Source organism: Rhopalosiphum padi, chromosome 1, assembly GCF_020882245.1.
Source record: "Rhopalosiphum padi isolate XX-2018 chromosome 1, ASM2088224v1, whole genome shotgun sequence".
In the NCBI taxonomy this organism is placed as follows: Eukaryota; Metazoa; Arthropoda; class Insecta; order Hemiptera; family Aphididae; genus Rhopalosiphum; species Rhopalosiphum padi.
The window spans coordinates 23,227,270-23,245,668 of NC_083597.1; the positions used below are offsets into that span (position 1 = coordinate 23,227,270).

The 18,399-nt window shown below is 25.5% G+C and overlaps 1 protein-coding gene and 1 long non-coding RNA gene across 3 annotated transcripts; one reads left to right on the forward strand and one right to left on the reverse strand.

Annotated features, from left to right (window-relative positions):
* Nucleotides 1-4,643: 4,643 nt before the first annotated feature.
* LOC132917144 (UDP-glucosyltransferase 2-like) lies at nt 4,644-16,469 on the reverse strand. Of its 2 annotated transcripts, none has more exons than XM_060977742.1 (6): nt 16,159-16,469; nt 9,329-9,721; nt 7,758-8,189; nt 6,352-6,571; nt 5,296-5,515; nt 4,644-4,991 (listed from the first exon to the last, which is right to left on the reverse strand). In XM_060977742.1, the coding sequence occupies exons 2-6, from the start codon at nt 9,719-9,721 to the stop codon at nt 4,703-4,705; spliced, it is 1,554 nt and encodes a 517-aa protein (XP_060833725.1). In that variant the 5' UTR covers nt 16,159-16,469; the 3' UTR covers nt 4,644-4,702. The 2 variants fall into 2 exon arrangements, with proteins under 2 accessions (XP_060833725.1, XP_060833726.1); XM_060977743.1 differs by lacking the exon at nt 16,159-16,469 and adding an exon at nt 15,581-15,696.
* Nucleotides 16,470-16,645: 176 nt separating this feature from the next.
* LOC132917147 (uncharacterized) lies at nt 16,646-17,989 on the forward strand. The gene is made up of 3 exons (XR_009660251.1): nt 16,646-16,886; nt 17,269-17,837; nt 17,898-17,989. It is a non-coding gene; the product is annotated as an uncharacterized LOC132917147 (long non-coding RNA).
* The last annotated feature ends 410 nt before the right edge of the window (nt 17,990-18,399 follow it).

An 18,399-nucleotide genomic window follows, 5' to 3' on the forward strand; every position in this document is an offset into this window, starting at 1 on the left:
TAATAACATTATATTTATTTTATACTAAATACTGTATTATTATAACATTATATATAGCCAAGTATAATTCACTAGTGTATCGTTTGTTAGGGGAAAAATGTATTAAATATTTGAAATTTGTGTAACTGTTAAACTGTATTAAACCTGTTAGGCAGTTATATGTTAACTTACTACAAGAAATATAAATTACTCAATTACTGTTTAGTATTGATAACATCATCACAAATTCACAAGTACCATCACATTTTTAAACGTTAATATATCGTAATTGTAGCATCATTAATTTGTGCTTTTTGCTTGTACCGACGCTCTCTATAATATAGTTTTTTTTAATCAATTTGAATAATACACCACACTATAATATACAGTTTAAATTTAAAATTTAAGTAGGTATATAGCTACTATTTATATATATGTATATATATATATTATATAGGCACTCCTTTGAAACCCATTGTTAATTTTGGAAATTTGAAACATATTAAACGTAAAAACTGATCTACCTGACTTTGTATTTTAGATTTTTTCCTGTGTAAAAGTTATTTATTAAAATTAATTTCCATTATATTATAATGTATACATCATAGTTTATAATATTTTATGATTATATTATATTATAATTACGTCATCAGTCAGAAATACCAAAAGTATGAATAACAGTATTACAAGGATAGCAAAAATGATAATTTTAGGTACCTATTCCAATATCTATATACTATGCTATGGATCGTTAGTTTGACAACTTATCCAATTTGAATCGTAATAATTTGTATAATTTTAATGTATATTTTGAGTACTATACGCAATTTGTAGGTTAACAATGAGTCAATGAACGCACCTGTTTAAACAGCGTCGATATAACACAGCTTTTTAACATAACCCTGAAAACAGACATTTTTACACTGTACATTCAACAGTATAAAACTTACAAGTAACAACCTAATGCATTTATGAAATTCAGTTTTTATGTAAATAGTATGATGGCAGTATAGGTTAATGTTGACAGTCACCGACGTACGTCGACATACACCATATTTCGTAGCGGATGTTGCCAAAATGGTCCTTACGCAGCCATTTACCCGGCGATTGTTGACATTTAAAATTAGTGTTTGCCGTTTGGTTAATATTGACCACACGTTGTGTATAATACTGCAAGATATTTTCGATAGTATTATTAAGATTTAAAACGTTATCGCTCTGTCACAATATTTCGAAATTTTTAATCTGTGTTTAAGACGTACGTTCGGTTGGTTATTAATATTATCGCACATTTGTACGAGATAGTAGGTATATACGCTTATTACGCTTGAATATTATACCACAATACAATTTTGTAACGTTTGATTACTGAATACTGGACATATTAATATCTTTGTTAATATCGCGACACGTACCTATACTAAACCTATGACGCAATGATGTTTTTACAAATGATATTTTAAATGTTGAATTTGTTTTAAATATTTAAATTAAACATAAAAATGGAAAATATATAGACATTTTGTATGAAAAGTTTAGTGCACTTTTAATTAAAACAAGAGAAGATAATTGTTTTTATTCGAGCATTAACACATAATATAATAAATATATAAGTGAAGTAATAAGTGATAAAGAAAAAAACAAACATTTATTTTATTTTATTTTATAACATAATAAAGTGATACGATCTACTATTTATATCGAAGTAAAACCAATTGGAACAACATGTATTTATGTATTTAGGCGTTAGCTTTCGGCTCTCGTTGCCATGACATACGACGATATTGCTAGTAAATAACAAAATTAAATAGTTTAGAATCTATACTAAGTACCAACTACCAATGTAAGTGTAAGCATGTAACGGTTGACAAGTGGAACGTGCCTACGTTAGTGACTGAGACATTTGTTTTTAATTTTGTGACTCAGTTTTTTGTTATAAATTATGTATATTTATTGTTTATTTTATTTTATTTATACATTTTACAAATCTATTTCAAAATCAACGCGAATATTAAATAACAATGGTAGTGTTATAGTAATTATGGATTACATGTCTATATAGTAAAGTCAACCACAGTCAGAAACATTAAAATTTAGTGTTGAGAATTCAATTTCTAACGTTCTTTCTACTTTCTCTTCTGATGCAAAAGTACTTAATAGTAGTTTAAATTGTTACGTAAGATAAAGTTCAGACAATTATTAATTTTAAAAGGCCAACATTTATGGTAAACAACATAGTTTACAAAGTCCATGTAATAAAACATAAATGTATTGGATATTTATGTAATTATGTTACTATATAATATTATTGTAAAAAAATGTCCTATATTATTTAATTTCAGATAGAAATAAACCGAAAAAAAAAATAATTTATGTACAAGTCATTCTTTCTGTCTTTAATAATGTTGATCCATGGCCCACCTCTTACACAACGACTGCAGAAACTGTATAAATCTTTCTATTGAAACGTGTCCAATCAACTGTAAATGCGTAATAAAAAACAGGTATAAATGATCACAAAGTATCCGTGAAAAATGTTCTCGATAGAATAATAAAAGTATTTTCTGGTTCGACATAATATCGCCTATGTCATTATTTCCACTGTGCACTTTTTTAAAACATTTAATTACAATATGGAAACTTTTAACTTTTTGATTAACTATTAAATACCTATATAATAATTTTTTGTGTCACTGGGTGTGTATCTTTAATACTCTTTATACAAATCACTGTACTGGTAAAACAATTATGAGTATGACAATTAGTATACGCAAAAATGGGATAGTTTAAAATTTGGAAAAATAGATTATGTAGTTCACGTAATAAGTACTAGCTAATATTATCTAATTTTCATTATTTTTAACATTTATTTATTCATTATTTTAACTGTGTTATTTGATCTGTTTTGATTTTTTTTCACCGGATATTATTAACATTAAATCAATCCTATTTTTAAAAAGTATTTCCTGTCATTATAATATCCACTTTAGATTTTATAAAATCCTTAGTTCAGTAGGTTGGTAACTCAATTAAGTTTTTGTAAAGTATAAAGGCAAATAATCTTGATAACTAATCAGTTACTATAATTTAAGAATTAAGAGATAAATTGTGAGTAAGAATAATGACGTATAATGATAGAAACTTATATAGCCATGTGGCATTAAACATCAAAGTATTTTTTACTTACATAAACGTAGAATAGTGGTGTATTATTATTTAAATAACAAGTTACAAAAAAATAATGATTCCGTGTAAATTCTATAGCTCTATTTATTATAATTAAAAAAAATAATAATAATGATTACATTTTTTTTAAATATAATAATTTAGTTACACGTGTCATATTGAATATTTATTATCAAGTATTAATATCTATTATACGATTTTATATTATATAATATGTTATATACTATAAAATATTTTTGAAACAAAGTGAATTATCGTTCTAACCAGACAAAAGAAAACCTTTAGTATTAGACATTTTTAATCGTTTTATCCAAAAATCTTGTATAATATGTCATGTATCTCTATACTTTATGTTATGGTTAATGGTTTTATAACATATTCGAGTTATAATAATAATGTTTTTTGTATTAATTTAAAATACCAACTTTAGATTTTAGATAAAATATTTCATTTTTATTTTTTAATGTGTTCCTTTGAGTTAGCTATTATATTGTTTGGAAAAATAAAGACATATTAATTAAGAAATTGATCAAGTATAATTGATCGAATTAACCGACAAAAAAGTACTAAAAAACTTGTTACTCGGAACTTGGAAGTAATAGCACTATTTCATTTACACATTTTAAAATAGTAGAGAATTCAGATAGTTATATTTATATGTCTTTTTTATTAATATTGATAATTATTATGTTTTTTTTCTATTTTAGAGTTGATAATAATAATAGTGATAGTACACTAGCTAGAGCTGGGTTTAGTTTATCGTAGTTCTAATTAAATATTAATTATATTTAGTTATATGATGAATATTAGTAAGTTTCTTTATTTATAGTAATTATTTTTTATTCTAATTAATACATATTTAAGAATTTGTATTTACTCCAAATTAAAAATTGTGTTGATATATGGTTTCGATTGTATAGGAGTTATTGCATATTACCCTATAATATAACCTTCATTATATCATATAAATTAAAAAAAATGTAATATTGACTATATCACAGATAAAATATATTTAAAATTACAAGTAATTACTAATTAAATATTAAGAAAATACTTGTACAAGTACAAGTAATTATACAAAATCAGAACTCATTGTAGTAAAATATAGTGTTTTCATTTTTAAGACCATTAATTATATACACAAGTAGTTATTTTTTTTTTCTAAAAGTTGTGTATACGATTAAAATATTTCATATATATTAGCACATGGAAAACACATGCTCATAGAATTTGTTTACAGTGCTACTACAGAAAAGTGAATTATCGCTATTTATGAAAATTATTCAAGACAGTACATAATTTTGATTCAAATTAAATAAATATAAAACTGAATGAATTAGTAAATAATAATATTCATGTATCCTTAATATAAGTTTTTTCAGACCCAAGTACCAATATAAATTTATAATTTTAATAGAAATTATTTTCGTTTTATTACTGCTGAAATAAAACGTATAATTAAACTAAATACGGTTAAATGGTTTTGTACGATAGTGTGTATTGTATAGTAATTCAGGTACAATACAAATTTAATGTTTTAATTTTTCTTTTCCTTCTTTTTGGTTACGGTCTTTTTGAATAATTTCTTGTAGATGGTTTTGAACACAATGTAATTTAGATACAATACAGCAAAAATGATTAGCGTGATAAAACCGATGACATCAACTAAGTAGTACTTCCACCAAGGCATTCCAACGGCCGCGGTTCTCAAGTGTTTCGCTCCTTTGTGTCTTATTACGTACTCTGTCCAGTACACGGCACTTTCGGTTGCGTTCAATGGCCTGTCTTTGAACCGTTTTGATAGTTTTTTCGCATTTATAGCGTAACTAGAAAAAATACGTGCACCGTTATATTATATATTGTATTAAAACAATCAACTACAATACTTGATTATATATAAAATTAATTTAATATGATTTTATTGTTGTATGATTTAAAAACTGACAAATATTCAAACAAACGGTTTTTAAAAGGTTTAAAATATTAACATTAATATGATGATTTCAATTTAAAGTAATCGAGTAATATACACCATTAAAGTTTTCTATTTGAAAACGATTTAAAAAAAGAAAAATATTACGGAAACGCGATAAAATAATGACATAATAATTGTTGTGTTTGCAATCTCACCTGCTATTATTAATTATTGTTGTAATAGCATTGTATAGAATATCCTCCGTCATCGATTCATAGTCCAATAAAATACCTGAACCCTGTTCCACTAGTTTTAATATATTTCTAGGTTGGTCGAAGAAAAACGGTACGCCAATGATTGGTACGCTTGAGTGTACAGCTTCGAGTACCCCTAACAGTCCACCGTGGGTCATGAACAGACGAACTTTTGGATGACCTAAAATTAAAATTCTGTATTTAGTTATGTTAATAATAGTTGTTAATAGGTACGAGTTATATTATGATTTATATATAATGATAATATATAATATACAGAGTAATTTACCAAGAAATAGGCATTCTTCACTCTCATTTTTTCACACGTAAACTTTCAACATTCCTTAAAATATAAAATTTTATATTTTTCTTTACAAAAAATAAGTTTACTTTTAGTATGAATAATGATTAGTACGCCACTCATTCTACTAGTTAAAATTATATATTTTTTTATTTGATTTGTTTCTTCGAGAACACCCAAGAATTTGTTACTCGTACATCTTAACGTTAACTAAATGAACTGTTAAAAATTATTTTTTTAATGAATTATTAAACTGTACATAGATATTAAGGATAATTTCTCATGATAATATGTTAAAGATTTGTGGTCTGAAATGATTTAAACACTATAGTAATAAATATTAATATATTAGCATTTTATAATTTGTAAAAATTGTTCGAACCTATAGTAAATAATATAATTACGTCTATTTTATTTTGTATGTAAAACTATTATTAAAGATTATTTGGTATCAATAATACATTTAACATTAAGTTAAATAATTCGTACGAATTTCAAAACAAAAAAAAAATATAAAAAGCGTGGTTATCATTTAAAGAAAATAAATTTGTACCTCCGCAGAATATTCCTTAAATGATATTAAATTACTATAAGTATCTAGAAATACAATCTTTAGAATGTATTTAACAAATTTTAGATTTTCGTGTGTGAAATTATATTTAAATATGTTATATTTTCAATATTAAGTGTATATATGTCATTAACTTATTACATACTCAAAATATCTCTTTGAGGCATCCATTTGCTTATATAGACGTTATCAGGTTTGTCTTGCATTTCTTCTTCATATTTCCATAATACTCTGATGGGTAATTTTGAAAACACATTTTTAAACATTTGCAATACATTTGGTGGTAGTGTAGATACACGAATTAGAGAGCCAAATGTGAAAAACATAACTCCATTCGGTGAGTCGTCGATAAATTTCAATATGTCCTATTTGCAACAATAATAGAAATTAGTAAGTAAAAAACAGTTTTACATTTTTAACAAGATTCAATAAATTTATAAGCTTTAATACGTGGTTATATGACATGTACCTGTATACATATTATTTTCTAGTTACACGCACCTACTATATTATATAAGCATGCGTATAAAATATGTATTTTTCATGTAATTATATAATAATTAGTTATATTGTTTAAAAAACAATTAAAAAATGATGAGAATTTAGTGCTACTATTATTTATATTATAACCTACGATATGACATTTCTATTATACTATAATATTTGTCATTTTCATTATAAATTATAGTAATTATACCGTATGTTATGAATTGTTAAGTATTACTGGCACTAGATAATTAGTATATTACTAATTAACTATTTGATCTCTTACTTACGATAGTAAGCTATTGTTTTATTTTTCTTGTGAAAAATGTTTTCTTATTATACACGACCATGCACGTTTATAAGTATGTACAGCTGTTTATTTTATTTTTAGTATTATTCATTTAAACATTGATTACTGGAACCATTATATTATGTTAATAATTTTTGATCTTCAGTATCCGCAAGGACGTGATTTGTACATCATTATGTTTTAAAATTAGAGTAAGACTTGTTTCAAAATCAAATAAAGTAATTTAATATACTATAAGATTGTTGCTAATTTTATTAAAACAAAAAAAAAAACTAAAACTTGTTTTTATCATATTATCGTATTATGTATTACAAAAATATTTTAATTATCAGAAGCGAATAATAATATTTAAATGTATGTTTATATTAGGAATTATATTATATTTTATCAAAAAATAGTATCCAAGATTCAAGTGACTATATTATCTATTGGTTGTAAATCGAATTTAGTAGTACATTCTAGAGGCCATATAGTTATGTTTTTTTAATAATTTTAATAAATGATCTAAAAATATTGATGAAATTTCAGTGAGTATGGTTTTATTATTTCTTTCAATAACATTTTTATTTCAATACATCATCCTGTATTGTACCACGGTAAACGGAGTTATGCTTTACACCTTTGCGGTATATGCAGCTTGTATGAACTTACATCCTGTCTAGTTTTATTTTTTTTAATTATTAAATTTTTAGGACCACGTTTAATTAAAAATAAATGTATATATATATGCATTTAATTTAGTAGTGTGTATTTACTTTTGGTAAGGGCCTGGGGGGTTTAACATGTATTCCACCAATTTCCACCATATTAGGAACTAGGGGGCGTGGGCCGTCCAAAGAAAAGTGACCGTTGACAAACACCATGGAAGTGTTATAAACTATTTCGTTGATGTGAGGTACATCCGGTCCAAAGTTCTCTTTCAACAGTTCATTTGCTGGCCATTCACTGTAATACTTCCACGCTAATTTAAAGTATATATAGTACAAAGTGTTGATCATTCGTTCTTTAAAGTTCATCTTTCCAGCTGCTCTTGTTACGATCGTTGGTATGTAGGATGGGTTGTCTGGGCCACCCACACGATCGTAGCTCCATGGTAGATGTGAGCTGGACATGATAGACAATAGGGGTGCCTTAAAATGGTAAGCAAAACCAACATCACAATCAGCTCCAAATATTTCTGTGAAAACCTAAGAACAAAAATATAACAATTATCATCGTTGCTTTAGCTTCAATAAGTCAGTATATAAATAAAAAATAATATATATTATACATTATACAATATAAATAGAAAAATATTATAGAAGTATCAATATTTGAATCTTTCTTCTTATATTATAATTTTCTGGAATAATTTTTAAATAATTTTTATTATTTTTGAGCTATTTATAGGCCCAAGAAAATTTTGATTTTCTTTTTCTTTAAATGTTGATAAAAAAGTTATCCACTGAGTTAAAATTCTTAAAAGTTTATTACAATATTCCACTTAAGTTGTTCTTCTGTATTATGTATAAAATTATTAAAAATAAACAACCACAATTTTTTATCATAAGCATTTGAAGTTCCAATTTTTACAGAATTCGTCAAAATCATAAAAATTACAAATATTACAAGTATTTTGAAGTAAACAATTTATAAAAATTGAAGATTTTTATAGCTAAGATATGAAACTTTAATAAAATTGCTCCTCAAAAGTAGTTCATACTAGGCCTAAAAAATACAGTGACACAAATTTAGACGAAATCACTTATATTAGTGACAAATAACAATGATGATTATTTTATAATAAATCAAAAACATTATTCGTTAAACTTAAGACTTTTACGTATATTATTATGAATTTTACTAAATGAAATAAATTTTAAGATATTATCTATTTATACTATGAACCTATTTAGGTACTCGTTTCCCATCTTTTTTAACAGGTAAGATGTTCTGGTGAAATGACACAATATTATACTTTAAATAAAATAAATTACAATGTAATACTAATGTTATGCTGTAACAGCAGCACATGTCGAGTGATTTTTTTAATAGCAAACACCCTATAGATTGGTAAATATTTGTTTTTTTTTTCAAATAAATGTCTTTACATATTATTTTAAAGCACCTATAGGTATTTTATGACACTATATTTTTTAAATGTGTCTTATCATGGAATTAAAAATGTGGACACAGGTCGTCGTCACTGTTGATGAAATAGAAATAAAAACACCATTATTATACTATGCAGGCCGTGCATCGTAATCGTGACGACGTAAACCATCGTATTCCCATATACTATTATATAATCGTGTAATATATAATAATACGCGTCAACATCACTTACCGCGTCGAACTTGATGTCGCTGCGGAGCAACGCTTGCACCTGAGGCAGCTTTTGGGCCTTCCGGCAAATGTTCATCTGATGGTCGGCGATGAACCATTGGTTGGCGAACACGCTGGACAGGTATTTGAGCACCATTTCGATGCCCACCGTGTTCATCGCGGCCGGGAACGTGGCCGACACGTCGATGTCCGTGTAGTTGGCCACCGGCGCTTTCTGCGGGAACGACGTGATCACCGTGACGTTGTGGCCGCGCGCCGCCAGGGCCTTCATCACGCTCTCGTACACCACCCAGTGGCTGCGGCCGTTGATGGGGAACACGCCGAGGATGTTAGCGCCGTCGGCGACGGACAGCGCGCCCATGACGGCCACCAGTAACAGCCCGACGCACTTCATCTGCGCACGGACAACAGTAAATCGTTAAATACTATAATGATATAATATACCATCACACTAAGTGTCAGGGGCGGGTCTAGGAACGAAAAACGCGGGTGAACTATATATTAGGCACTAACAAGTAACCGTATGTTTGAGTCTTATACCTATTTAGTATGGTCGACTCTATATTATGTACTCGAATACGTTTAAAAAGCTATAAACCGTACACGCGTATTATTAAGTATTATGTAGGGTTTTTTCTCCGTGACTAATATTATATAGTATTACATTAATTGTGTGCAAATATAATAAATCACTAACAAATATCAGTTAAAATAGTATTAGCTCCCATCATCCCCCTACTATATACCGGATACCCCTCGATTGACGGTATTGAGATGCTGTGCTAAGTACGTATTACTAGTATAATATCACTGCACCGATATATCATAATTTATAGGTACCTACTGCAAAATACTGCAAAAACCTACTGGAAAATCAGTGTTTTATATAAGCACTTGTGGTAGGCACATAACACATATGGCCGTGCCTTAAACCAAAAATACATAACAATTATTTGCCATTAGATAATTGTATACGTTGAGAAAAATTAGAAAAATTAAATAAAATTCAAACGGGAAAATAATATGTTCGAAACAGTATAAATATGCCTGTTCTTAATTATTTTAAGATGGACAACATTATTTAGAAATCTAATTAGGCATTTTTAGTGCCGGTAAATCCTATACCGAAAAAACAGTCAACACTTTATACGAAATCTGAACATATATATATTGTATAAGCATCGCATTGACGAATTCATATCGGTGCATTGATTTTTAATTTAATATATTATGTATTTTGTGTGAAAATAGAAACGAGATAAACGTTTGAAACAATAACACAAATTGTTGTTTTCGATGATGTATGAAATAATAATTAGGTTAGATTTGGAAATGAAAATTAAAAAGTGCTATTAAAATCTGGAAAGATGCTCTCCGTTAATCAATGACCATTGTCCATTTATTATTATACTGCCTTTGCACTATCACCGTGGACACAATTTTATCAAAATATGTGATTATATTTCGATTAGGTACCTAATACTTTATTAAATGTATTATTTTATTTATAATTTATTTATTTACGGCACTTATAAGTGCGTTCTGCTAATGCATTATGTATAAAAATAAATTATTTGAGACAAATATTTTGTTATGTACGACGAAAAAATGATTTCTTATTACTATTATTTAATTGTATATGGCTGTATCCTGTATAATTAATTTAATAATTATATTCATTATTATAATCATTACATAATAAATCAAGAATGCAGATTAGTTTATTTTTTTAATATGATTTGTTTATCAAAGATTCAACTGGGAAAATGATAATTTTGACTTTATAGTTTATTAAACATAATTCATTACATTAACATTACCTATTGGCTATTTGTAATACAAGTAATACAATAAACCTAATAATATGTTTATATTTGCTTGTGTAATAGAATACCTTTGTGTACCGCAACAAATAGTGTTTACCTAGTTAAGTCAATATTTCTATTTTCAAAATATTGATATAATATTATGTAACATTTTAAATGATTCGATTAAAATTTAAAGTGTTCTAACTACGCAACTGTTTTTACTATAATAAATGTAATTTTGGATAATATGGTATAGGTAAATAAATATAGAGTTTTCAGAAAACTAATTGAAATTGATTTACAAATATATAATCCTACTGTAGCAATGAATTTGTACATACCTACATTGATTTCGTTAACAAAACTCACTATAATTCATTATTATTACAAGTCACAAGTAGTTGACTTGGCATAAATAACCGTTGTATTTTAGTAAAATGTATTGTTTATGTAATGTTGTTGAACATTATAAAAATTATAATATAAACTAATAATATATATTAATTTTTAAAATTAGGTACTACACGTATAAATAGGATATTTGTTTGAATAATAATAAAATAAAATAATATATTTTTTAAATTTAAATCGGTTATAATACTAATATTATGTTTATAACAATTTGAATCAATTAAGATAAATCCAATATATTAATAAACAAAATGTAAAATAGTAAAAATCATCATCACCGAATAAGTGTTTCTTTTATCAGATACTGAAAGTAATTACTGTTATTTTTTTATATATAATATATTTGCATTTTATATCTACTATGTATATATAATATATATATATGAACTATTTAGAAAAAATTAATAATATAGATAAAAGTATTTTTATAGAAATTCAGAATGATTAAGTCATATATTTTAATTACTTTCAATATGCTTAGGTAGGTATAAAACCGTGAAGTGTAACACATTTTAGAATCCGAGTGGAGCGATAATGTATTGCATTGTTGGGTATTGATAAGTGTATTTTTTTAGTTTTATTTAGTGTGTGTACATTATAAGTAATTAAAAAATGCTCCAATCTTCAACTTTGAAAGCAGTTTCTGATTTTTGAATGATTAATTTAAAATTGATTAATTTAATTAAGTATTTTAAGCCAGAATTTTATTAAAATCTTAAAAATGTACAAATTATTTTGTTATTTAAAATTCATTAAAAATTTTGTTTTTATACCTAACTTTTGAAAATTTAATATAAGGTTCTTTGTATGTTTTTTAAACTATATAAAATTCTACCGGAAGACCAAATTAATTTTTTTTTTGCATTTGAATTTTAAATTTTCACAACAATCATTATTCAGTACCCACCCGTAAAATAATTATTTCTTTTTAAACAATTTTTGATATTTTGTTGAATTTATAAAAAAATAACAGTAAATACTGGACATTTTCATTAAATTTTTATATTATCATTTTTATTCTACGATAAAATTTTCAAAAATGTTTTAAAAAAAATCTTTTTGAGTTGTTTTTTAGACATGGCAAATTAAATTTTTTTTTTTTGATTGTTGATAAAAAACTATTTGCCAGCTCAAATTCCTTTAAAATGTAATACAAAATTCTACATAAGTTATTGTTCTTATATCTGATGTATAAAAATATCAACAATACATTCACATTTTTTTATAATATGCATTTGAAGTTAACACTGACAAAATTCATTAAAATCAAAAAAATGTTGATATAATAGTATATAAATATATATTATGAAAATTATTAAATACTAATAATATAATAAATGCAATATTTTCGAAAACAATTATAAAAACTAAATAAAAATAAAATAATATCAATATTTTTTAATACAATACTTAAAGTAAAATTAATAATAAAATAAATGATGCCATTCTAAATGTACACTTATCATGAAATTTAAAATACTTGGTAATAGGCTGACAGCATAGGCAAACTATGGGTCATGCCAGCCTTACCTAATGCCGACAGGTTATCGGCTTCAAAAATGATTCAGATAAGTAACACATAATAATATATTATAAAAAAAAATTTTATTTAAAAAAAAAAACCGTTTTCATTATAATTTTTCCGAAATGTAGTGACAGAAACGATAAATATCCATTTTTATCACATGTTATATTACTATAGCTTCTTTTACCTGGTGTTATTATTAGTAAATTATAAGAAATAAGAATAGGTTTTTAAAATATTTTATTAAAATCAACAAATGAAAATATTTTTTGGTATTTTTACTTTTATTTCTAATTTATTTATTTGGGCATACTTATTTCAATACGTTTATTCGCATATTTATATAACTAAGTAATAAGAAGAGTGTGGTAGTGTCTAATATCAACAGGTATAATATTTTCGTTGCGATGACACGGTATCTATCCTCACCAAAAATAGGCTGTCATTTAATAATTATTGGAATTCAATTAAACTTGAATATATTGTGACAGGTGATTATAATATAAAAAACTAATGTCTATTATTAAATATTTATACAAAAAACAAAGCCAAGAGTATTAATTGTATAAATTAAATAAGTTCTCCTATAACATAAAAAATATACAAATTATAATATTTTTTTGACAGGGTGGGGGAAATTTAAAAATATTTTGGCCTAGTCTTATACAAAATGTTTAGTTTCAGCCTGACAGACCGTTCTCGACTTCCTATACTTAACCTGCAGAATGATTTTTCGTATATAATGATAAATCATTGAATTAAAATGTAATTCTCCCATAATAGTGATATATTCGACACCTATAGTGTACAACAGAAGAGTTGTACCAATTGCCTACTTTTTTTAGTTTCATATTCGCGAACAGAATATTTTTCTGAGAATTTCAGATTTCTATGTATTAAAATTGAATTTCATACAATTTAAATTATAAGTAATCAATATTTAGATGAGTTGAGTGAATACCCAGCAAAATATTGGCTCACTTTTGTACTTATCTAAACTTTAAGTATTTATATAATAATTAGTAATTAATTATTTGGTTAGAATTTAATTTTTCGCAATTTCGAAAAAGAATCCTTAAACAATAGATAGCCTCTAAAATAATTATCTTATCTGTAGGTAGGTACTTTGAAGTTTTAACTTATATAATATAATAAATTAGTTATTAAAAATGTATTAACATTAAATAATAGGTATTACAAAAACTTCTTAGTGAACATTTTTTATAATTTATTCAATTTTTATTTTTATGCGGTTTATAATAATCATTATTTTCAATTGATTAAATTAAAATATATTTATTTTATTGTTCAAAATAAAAAAAAAATAAAATATTAATTTATGCAAGTTAATCAATTTTTTTTTAAACCTGCTTATTGAAATTTAATTTAGTGTTTTAATTATGTTTTTAAAACTTATACAAATATTCTCAAATGGATAACATAAAAATAAGTTTAAATATAACAACTGAGGTTTAATATTATATAATATTTATAATGTAAATGGATCATTAATAATAAAAAAGTAAAATAGGTAGTAGGATTAAAGATTCATATTATAGAAGTAGTATTATTCTTCTTAAAATAAATATAACCTCATATAAAATATATACAGATATAAATTTAACAATAAGAAAAAACCCGATGTGTACCTATGTAATTTATCAATTTTAGTTACCATTGTTTTTTAAGATCAATCTGAAAATCAATTATTATACAAAACTAAGCAACTAACCGTATAACTAGACTTTGCCCTGTGAAAAATAAAAGATAAAATACGGCGTTATATCGGCGTATCTCGTTTTAGCATGATAACGGCGCCATATGATTTAATCAAATTGAGAGATTGTGGCCTTGAACAACGCGGTAGTAAACGTTTACGTAATTCGGACATTCAAATGTAACCTCAGGTTGATCATTGATGCACGGGCTTTGTGTTCATATTTCTCGGAGGTTCAAACTTCAGATCGCAGGTAAGTGCAAACCCAATCAGTTCATAAATGTCATTTTTATATTGTTTATTTTATATATTTCAGTTTATGCACAAATAAGATTCGGTGTACCTATCTAGCTTTTCTAGTATTCAATTGGAGAAATGATCAATCCACCGGTCATAGTGGATTGAATATATTACTTGAGATATTTTTAAAAGTGGTTCCAACTACTTTTTGGACTTTTAAAACAATTTCTAAAACTTCCGTCTAAACCGGTCGAATATTTTTTAGACCTATAACTTATAAGTTACAAACATACGGACGGTGCCTTTTATATTGTACACAGTAAATTTGCAGACAAATAATTAGTTAAATATAGTTTTCTTTTATTGAAAAAAAAAAATCAACAGAAACGTATGGTGAAGTAAGTTGGGTCAACTAGCACTAAAATCTAGCCCTGTTTATAAGCAAACAATTATTCGATTTTCGTGAGTTAAAACGAAATTTATGTGTGACTATGCGAGTGTGTCCACTTTATAGCAAACTATATGGGTTAAAAAATGAAGCAAAGAACATACCCCGAATCTGAAGGAATATGTGTGAAAAATTCGATGATTTTGATTATATTTGATTTCGAAGTCTTATAGACTTATACAGACGTACATTCATATTTATTCATTTATATCAGCTATAAGTAAATAAATTGGATAATATATTATTATGTTATAATAAAAGTATAATATTACCAATTTTAATTATTAGTTGTTACTACAATAATATATAATATTATAAATTATCATTATAGATATAAGTATTTACTATATACACGACTTTCTATATACTTTAATTGTTGCTCAGAGATCAATTAGTTAATAATATAACGTGTATATTAAACTCATTCCTATATTTCCTTAAAATAATAAAATGTAATCAAATAATAATCCTATTTGATTTTTAAAAAATACAGTTATGAGTTTATTTAAAAAATATATAATATAATTGGAATATAATATATTAATATAAATTTAATATTAACATATTATTACTTGAATATAGATATATAATATTATATACAGCTTACAAATTAATTAAAAGACGTGTTATAGTTGTATATATAATTATTTAACGATTTATGATTAATTTAAGTTCTACTTACGTTTCAACGGATGTCAGTGATATGATAACTACGAATATATGATTCTAACAGCACATCAACAAAAATGTAAAAAACGCGGTCTTACGACAATTGTCGGTGATGTAACGATCATAGGTGATAATACATTTTTTCAACAACTTACGGGGAAAAAAAAAACGCTGTTCGGTGTCGATAAGAGTGCGTCTAATAAAAAATAAATATAATTAAAAAATTGCCTGCACAAATATTATCTCGATAAAAAATAGCCTAGTGCCGTCGAATCACGGACACACACTAATGCAATTCACGCGGACTGTCGACGATGCGTCGTCGTATATAATTATATTATTATTACTGTTATTTTCAACCAGCGACGAATCGCGGGAGGTTGGGCTTGACAAGGATAACACACAGCCACACAGGTTCCCCTACTACTTTTTTAATTTTTTATGCGGCAATAGCTTAAGATTGATGTGCTTTAGTATTAAAAGTTAATATTTAATATGGTTGCCACGAGTTCCTAAAAAATAGGTAAGACGCCTCAACAATTATTAATGACCTTCACGTTAAAATTTGTAATACTATATTATCACGATGATGATAATAGAGCAGAATATAGTATCTACACGAGTCGGGTGTCAGTTATTAGTGCGACATTGAAACATAGTAGGTATTAACCAGTTTCTCCTGTTACCTATACAATCGCATATTACAGTTGGCAGAACACAAAATATCAAGATATTTTACAGGTGATATTATATTATATTCATAAGAATTATGAAATGTTTTGTCACAATAATTATTGCTTTTTTAAACAGATATTGTCAAAAGGTACTAGTCGTATAATACGTATTATATCAACAATTTTAGATTTTGTATTTTTCTATACTATACATGGTATTATACTCAACTATATTTGAATAAACGTATTTAAGTGTTATGGTATGATTGTAATATTACAGATAGCCGATAGGTACAGTAAATATGGTTATAGGAACTTGTAATGTAAATAGTTTGTAATTGCGTGCAGCACTGCCATAGTTATTTTATAAATAGGTATTAGGTAATATTATAGGAACCTATGTAACGTATATTATCTAATAATATTTTAATATATATTTATGATTTCAGATTCAATAAAATGTCATTAGAACCTTTTTATCGTTATTATAATTAGTTTTGTTAGATATGATCACGTACTCAAAAATAAAAGTGTATCCAATACAAATAGGTAAACAACATATAAAATATTTGTTTATTATAATATTTAATGGTATTTATTTTAATTTTTTTTTGTGCATCATGCAAGTGGACATGTCAGGGGTCACCAATTAATACTATTGAAGGGCCACATAGGAATCTGAAAACTTTTTGGGGGCCTTCAAAATTCTAAGTACCTATACATATATTTACTTTATTTAAAAACCAATAATATTTAACAAAAATAATAATTTACAATAATAACACATATTATAATGTTGTCGTAATATGTGTTATTTATTCTTTGTCTGCGGGCCGGATAAAATGTGTTCACGGTTCGCCATTTGGTGACACATGCTCTGTTATGTTATAAATATTTTGTGCTTGTGAATAGTGAATATCCATCGGAAGAATTAAACGAAGTAAATGACATGACATGTTTTATTGAATTAAAGCTGAGAAGATTGCGCTAGAATTTATTCGAGACATATTGATTTTAAGTATATTTCCTCTATAGTAATATTTTGGATTAATTTATTATTTATTTTAATATTTTCCAGTGTCATTATTATTTACTTACTCCAGTACAAAAAACATCATATCGAAAAATAATCACATACATACCCACCACAGTTTTCCGTACAATGTAAAACTTTGGAACGTAAAAATCTAAAAAATATATATTATATTATAATAGTAATAATATATTTAATAATAATATTATTAAATGGTATATATAATATATTTATAATATTATTATTGAATTAACATACGATTGTATAACTACATAAGTTTTAAATATATTTTTAAATGATAATCTATTAATTTCCAGATAAAAAAAAAATTCATAAACTTTAGAAATTTAGAAAAAAAAATTCACAAGCAGTGTCTTTGTAATGTGATTAGGTTTTGGTACCTAAGTGTTGATATATTTTGGTATTTAAACTATTATATTTATTACCCATTTATAATTTCATGAACTTCTAAATCATAAAAGTTAAATTTAATTGAAAAATATTATTCAACAAAAATAATATCCATAATTTAGGAATCAATTATTAC

What these genes read in the sequence shown, in the direction of transcription:
- LOC132917144 (XM_060977742.1), bottom strand. Translation starts at nt 9,721, where the DNA reads ATGAAGTGCGTCGGGCTGTTACTGGTGGCCGTCATGGGCGCGCTGTCC. An exon ending in CCCCCAGGCCCTTACCAAAA is followed by an intron (nt 6,572 to 7,757) that starts GTAAATACACAC and finishes TGTTGCAAATAG; the next exon opens with GACATATTGAAATTTATCGA. An exon ending in ACAATAATTAATAATAGCAG is followed by an intron (nt 4,992 to 5,295) that starts GTGAGATTGCAA and finishes TATTTTTTCTAG; the next exon opens with TTACGCTATAAATGCGAAAA.